The sequence below is a fragment of the Festucalex cinctus genome, chromosome 21 (genome assembly GCF_051991245.1).
Source record: "Festucalex cinctus isolate MCC-2025b chromosome 21, RoL_Fcin_1.0, whole genome shotgun sequence".
NCBI lineage: Eukaryota > Metazoa > Chordata > Actinopteri > Syngnathiformes > Syngnathidae > Festucalex > Festucalex cinctus.
In genome coordinates, this window is record NC_135431.1 from 8,097,879 (window position 1) to 8,105,125 (window position 7,247).

General features: G+C 37.0%; 1 protein-coding gene across 1 annotated transcript; it reads left to right on the forward strand.

The window, feature by feature from the left end:
* Positions 1–1,049: 1,049 nt before the first annotated feature.
* LOC144010459 (serine/threonine-protein kinase Nek2-like) lies at positions 1,050–5,690 on the forward strand. Its single transcript, XM_077510791.1, has 6 exons — positions 1,050–1,400; positions 1,478–1,695; positions 2,957–3,134; positions 3,217–3,299; positions 3,384–3,507; positions 5,105–5,690. The coding sequence occupies exons 1-6, from the start codon at positions 1,227–1,229 to the stop codon at positions 5,381–5,383; spliced, it is 1,056 nt and encodes a 351-aa protein (XP_077366917.1). The 5' UTR covers positions 1,050–1,226; the 3' UTR covers positions 5,384–5,690.
* Positions 5,691–7,247: the final 1,557 nt, after the last annotated feature.

Here is a 7,247-nt window from a genome sequence, read left to right on the forward strand (position 1 = left end):
AACACGCGCAGATGGGGAAATCTGTCACTAAGTGCACTGCCAACCAGAATGCTCCACTGTGCGCTGGTGTTATTTGCGCGTATGTAAATTAGGTCATTTGCATACATTTGACGCAAAATATGCAAATGGGACTCATTGATGTGCAGCGTCTAATTCACTAACGCCAGCGCTAACAGCGACACCGCGTTTGCAAATAACGGTTTTTGGAAAGCATGTATTAACCTGACGCAACCTCGATCCTGTTAAAATGGCAAAAACTGTAACACCCAATACAAGTATCAAAGTTATGATGAAAGGATGTTTTATTATGAAAGGATTATGAGTGTAATTGAACAGTATCACTTGTTTACTGATTATCTGCGCCACAGTATCAAAATATCAACTAAATATTTTCTCTTTAGTTCGAAACAGATTGAATAGTTTCGGCTAACAGAAGGTAACGATCATTTTGAGATGTATACAATTAATATTCTTATTATTATTATTTTCTTTTAACCTCTTCACAGTTTGGAATGGTGCAAAACAGCATTCTCCAAGACTTTCTAATGATTTCATTTTTCTAAATAATACTCGAAGTAGCCAAGTGACAGAACGAAAACAAATGTTGCACAAAACCTTTCATTAGGACCAAGCATGGTTCTATTTGACTTCAAATTATAATGCTTAACAAAATAGTATCATATATTATGAATCAAGTTGTGAATACTACTCAAATGATGAGTAATTGTTGGGAAATAATAGCAAATCTTAATGTAATTACTTTATAACAAAGGGCCCAACTTTAAAAGGTCGCGCTGGCGCGCATGCCATTTATTCAAATTACTTCAATGGTGTGTAATCTAATCATACCATTGTTTTGGTAATAGATGACCAGCAAAACCAGCCGAGTAGCAAATAAGATCAAGCGAATTAGTATTAATGTTTACATGGCTGTATTGTGAGTTTCAGTGATTTCTTTTAAAATGGCATCATCTGGTGACACACAAAATGTAATGTTGGTCAAGAAGACGTGATCATTTCGATCCATTTCATCATTTTTTTTTTTTTTTTTTAACTGACACCCCACCCTCTAATTCCATCATCTGATTCTGACCATTCAAGAGCAATGTTGTGGAAACATCCCACCAATCACAACCGAGAGTTTGGCGCATTATTTAAAACATCGCTTTCTTGCAGTTCTCAGAATTACACTGGAGCATTGAATTGTCATCACAAATGAAGCATCAATGAAAATTTGCTTGCAAAAGTGTAAAGAAATAGTCTACATTGGAAGTAAAATACTGACATTAGCAAAAAGGATCAATATGACGTCCCCGCTTGGCGGATACGATGTTCTTTACACAACTGGAATGGGTTCCCATGGAAAATTCCAGAAGATACGGCGGAAATCTGATGGAAAAGTGAGTAACTTTGTTTGTGTTTTCGAGCAACAATAAATATGTGACTTTTTGCAAGCATAAAATTGTACTTTATAAAGGTTCTGGTGTGGAAAGAGATACGTTATGACACTTTGACCGAGAGCGAGACGCAGACGCTGATGTCCAAAGTAAAAATGGTGAAGAATCTGAAGCACCCAAACATTGCGAGATGTTACGACTGCGTCGTTGACAGCGCCAACTCCAAGTTGTACGTCGTGATGGAAGACTGCACGGCTAACAACCTGGCCAGCCTCATTGCCTCTACGTCACGGGAAAGGTGAATGTCAATTCGTTCGGACGAGCTATTTGCTATATTTACAGGGAATATTTCGGTTTATGACGATCCTGAGTAAAAAAAAAAGTTACCACTTAGTGTTTATCGTTAGATTGTTTAAATTTGGAGCTTCGAAATGCTGTTTGACATTGAGATTTATTATATAAGTGTTATATATAAGGAACTATTTCTTAACTGATTAATCAGCCGGCTATTTATATTGGCTGATATTAGGCCTTGTCAAAATACCGGTAATAGTAATCGGCCAGAGTTTTGCCAATTAAATGCTGATATAATCATACATTCTGATGAAGCTAATCCAGGGGTGTCCAAACTACGGCCCGGGGGCCATTTGCGGCCCGCCGTCCACTTTTTAGTGGCCCGAGACATATGCTAAAAAAATGGCATTTGACTTAGTTCACATAAAATAAAACCAAAAATGTTTGGAGATGGTCAAAGTAAGAAGGGAGGGTGTCAAAAAACACAGGTGCTATTAAAGTTTATTTTAGTTAATTAAAAAACTAACAAAAAAGCTCAAATTAAAAAAACAAATTCGTTAACAAAATAAAATAAAAACAAAGCTTTTTTAAAAAAGAAAACTAACTGAAACTACGTTTTATGTTTGCAAAACTAACTAAAATAAAACAAAATAAATGCACAAGTAATACACATTAAAAAAAAAGAGGTATTGTGTATCATGTTTTGCTAGTACTGTACCGTCCCTCATTATGTAGCTTATGTACCGCATAAATTTATGACCTAAATCTAAAAGTTTTATTCATCAGTTCGTTTTTTTTTTTTTTTTTTTTTTTTTTTATGTTTTTGTACTTGAATAATCATCTCTGTTTTAAATATACTGTTGTGTACGTGGTGTAAATGTAGAAATTAAAATTTTCTGTTTTTGGAGCTTGGGAACAGATTAATTGCATTCACATTATTTCCTATGGGAAACAATGTTTCAGTGGTTGAACAATTCGGACTTCGAACACTTCACAGGAATGATTTATGTTCAAACTCCGAGGTACCACTGTAATATAAAATAATCAAATGTTCTGCCTGCTCTTCTGTTAAGGGGCTAAAAAAGAAGTTGTTTTTATTTATTGTATATTTTGGAGAATAATTGGCCAATTATTAAGTTATCAGAATTTTTTTCTTCCAAATATCATAACCTGCAACTGCCTCGAAAAAATATTAGCTGAATATTGGATTCCAAAATAAAATATAGTATAGTACAACATAATTGTCACATTTGTATGCATGCCAGACGTCATTTCGACGAACGATTCATCCTGCGAGTCGTTGCCCAGCTCACATCCGCCCTGAAGACGTTTCGCAGGAAGCGTAAAGGCACCACCTTCCTTCATCGCAACTTGAAACCTGACAACGTCTTCCTGGACAACGAACGCAACGTAAAGCTTGGCGAGCCCTCTTACATGCCCACGGTGAGCACGTTTCTCATTTTCGTGAGTCGCTCCGTGTTGTTTTGAGATTCACTTGTTTTTCTGCATCACTTTTATTTTTCAGGAACAGAGGGACCAGATTTCCTACAATAAAAAATGTGATATCTGGTCACTGGGCTGTTTACTGTATGAGCTCTGTACTCTACGGTAAATTTCTCAAAACTCTGCTTACCCACTAGATATTTTGTTTAGTATAAATTGTCTAATGTTGTCTTGATTTCTCCTTTACAGACGTTATTTTCCTACCCCAGAACAAAAAGTGCTTGCAGAGATGCCGGCAAGGACTTTCATAAGAATACCTGGACAGTACTCTGAAGAATTGAGCGTGCTGCTCAACAACATGCTCAACTGGACGGTTAGGCAGTTTATTTTTTTGATTATTTTACAATATCAGATGTAATATTGAAAGAAATACCAAATTTTGGTGTTATAATGCATACAATCTATATAGGGGAGGGGACGGACAGGATGGCACTGCCTCCCCTGTGTGCATGTGTATATGTATTTAATATCTCTGTGACCGCAAAAAAACGTTTAACTCGTTTGCTCCCAATAACGTGTAAATACGTTTTAATTTTTAATGTTTTAAGTGTCCCAAAGACGTATTTATACGTTTTTTTGTTGTTGTGTTTTATGCGAGAGCATACAGAAGGCTTTGATGCAGCCTCTCAACTGCAAAGAACGGTTGCAGAAATGGTAGTTATTACACAAACGGCCAGCAGGTGGCAGCAGAGCAAAGGAGATCAACCAGGGCCATGTAGAAAAAAAAGCTCAATTATTTACAATTTTGAATAGATTTGTGAAAACTGATGAAACTTAGCTCTCTTCTAATGCTAATTGCTGCAGAACGGAAACAGATAGAAACATACTTTATTTTCATGATGAAAGAAGATTTAACTGATTCACTCCCAGTCATTTTCACTGAAGCTCGATTTTGACTGATTTTGTTTTGATTCGTGAGGGGTGGCGGGGGGGATATATTTATATTTGTTTCCGTTTTGCAGCAATTAGCATTAGAATATAGATCGGTTTCATCATTATTCACAAATCTGTTTAAAACTGTGGGGGAAAACGGCTTGTTGCAACATGGCCATGGTTGATCTCTTATACTCTGCTGCCACCTGCTGGCCGTTTTTGTAATAACTACCATTGCTTCAACCGTTAGCTTCAGTTCAGAGGCTGCATCAAAGCCTTCTGTATGCTCTAGCATAAAAAAAATAAAAAAAAATCATTTAAAAAACGTATAAAAACGTCTTTGGGACACTGGTAATATTTAAAATAGAACATATTTATACGTCTTTGGGAGCTAATGATGAGTTAATCTTTCTTTTGATAGGTTCCATGCTTTTATAGCTATTGAACACAATATTCTGTGGGCCTTGCAAAATCAGTCAAAATTCAGCAAAACAGTCGAGAGCGAACGGGATTGCTTCTGTGAAAATGGCTGGGAGTGAATGAGTTAATGACGTACTCTAAAACCCTAATGAATGCCGCCATAAACGTGAATTGACGTTTATTAAATTTTTTTGTTCTCAATGGGCAGTGCAACGTCTTATGCAGCACTGCTTTGTCATTGGGGTTGTGAAATCAAAAACAGCCACTAACTATGGCCAGCAGTTGGCAGCATTGTATCTCTTCAATGGGCGTATCGAATTACAATGAAACATGACTCATCGCTTATGTCACTCAGATGACCCATTTTCAAATGGTGATTACTAAAGAACGGAATAAGGTAGAAACATACTTTTTTTTTTTTTCTCATGAAAGAATGGAATCCATGTTTATGTGGTCATACCGCACAATATTCCGTTTGCTTTGAAAGATGACTGAAATTGCTCGAAATCGGCTGGGGTTGTTTTTTGGATAACGTTTAGCAGTCAATAAAAAAATATTTAGAAAAAAAAACAAAAACATTCTAAAAGTTTCATGCTAACCATTTGATCTTTGTCCAGGACCATCTGAGACCATCGGTTGATTCCATCCTCCAGAGCGACCTGTTGACTGAAGCAGTCGACGAGGAAGCGAGGAAGGGTCAGCTGTGGCTTCAGAGGCGTTTGGAGCAAGTTGAGAGGCGAAAGCGGGTATGCTGCGCTCGCACAAATCAGGAAAACCTCTCGCCTGGTCACCCTCAGCTTGCGATGCTCAACAGCATCGCAAAGAGACTCCCGAAAGACAGCCGGCATGCCAGCCAAGTGGACAAAGACTGGTGTGTCTGTGGCCTCCGTTTTTGATTGAATATAAAAGTTTGTTGGTGTGAGTTTCACTTTTGATAGAGTTACTTAGATTGTTTTGTCAAGGTTGCATAGATGGAACAGGGATCGTTTCAATTTTCTTTCAAAACTAAGAATGACGTGTTCTAATTAATTCCATTCTCATGCTTATGTTGTCTCAACACGACAACAAATAATAAATCAGACAAGGACAACTTGCAATAAGGACAATTAGAAAGGAGAACGTGAATAATAACAGCAATTATAAAGTTGTATTTTGTTGCAAAGTAAAGCCTCACATTTGGATCAATTATCAACATGAAACGTCCAAGGAGGTTGTCAATGCCCAGATGGACTACCTGAGGTTTGTTCTTCTTATTATTTTTTTAGGCATCAAGATCCAAATCAGTATTAAAAAAATAAATAAAAAACTTGAATGATTTCATTACTTTATTCCGTAGATCTGTTTCCACTGTACTGTCTACCAACAAGGTCGCCAAGTTTTTCTCCTTCAGGTATCCGTACAGCTCAGGGGTGTCAAACTCATATTAGACCACATTGTCGATCAACCCGGGTTACGTTATGTGTCCTAAACCAACATAGAAAATTCCCTCTCTCTCTCTTTTTTTTTTTAATTTTTAGATTTCTTTTGCAATTTTAAATAAATGGCTCAATAGCGCCCTCTACGATTTTTTTTAATGGCGCATTCAGAGTTGTACCTTTCACCTAGATTTGTGGAAAATTGGTACTTTGAGAGCCATATCGTCACTGCTATGTGAAAATCACTTATGTGCGCCATACACCCATGATGTCATCTAGGGGTGTGCTCAAAAAATCGATACAGCAATATATCGTTGCGGGCCTCATTACAATACGCAGGCGTCAGAATCGATATTATAGGCAGTTAACGGTTTCTCTTTGAAGTTAATTGCCTTCAATTAATGCAAAAATAGCTCAGCAGTGATTGGACACCGTGTCTTGCTAAGAAAATGAGAGGAAGAATTTAGAGGAAGAATATCAACATTTATTTACTTATAAACTTAATATGGCACGTGTCTTAATGTACCAATTATCATATATTTTATTTAAAAACGAAAGATTTGGTGGTAAACCAGAAGAGCTGCTAACAAAAATATTTTTGTTAGTCAGCATAACAAACACATCCTTTAGGTATACATATGACTGTTATTATAAAATGCAAGAAAATTAATGTAATATATCGGGATACGTGAAGATCAACTATTGGGATACATATGTATCGCGATACGTATCGTATCGTGACCCCTGTATCGCGATACGTATCGTATCGTGACCCCTGTATCGTGATACGTATCGTATCGTGACCCCTGTAACGCGATACATATTGTATCGTGACCCCTGTATCTCAATACGTATCGTATCGTGACCCCTGTACGCGACACGTATCGTACCGTGACCCCTGTATCGTGATACGTATCGTATTGTGACCCCTGTATCGTGATACGAATCGTATTGTGAGGTCACAGCAATTACAAGATTACTCTCCACACCAGTTTACATCTTTACAGAATCAACCTACTTGTCAGCTATTATTATTTTGAATGTTGAATAACAGGCTAAAAAAAGAAAACTGCAAGGAGCCTCATTGAGAACAATAATAAAGATAAAATGTGTGAACGAATACTTCTTCATATACTATAAAACTCTGCAAACTAACCTTTGCTTTTAACTGAAGGACAAATGTGGCTACAGTAAATATTTCTGCGATAAACATCAAACAAGAAAGGAGCCATTGAGAGGAAATGAAAGTGGAAAGTTGTTAAAGAGAAAAGGCAAACAAAGTGTGACAAAGTCTCGTCAGGCAGCGAAAGATAAATGACGTGGAAGGAAATGAAAAGAATAGGAA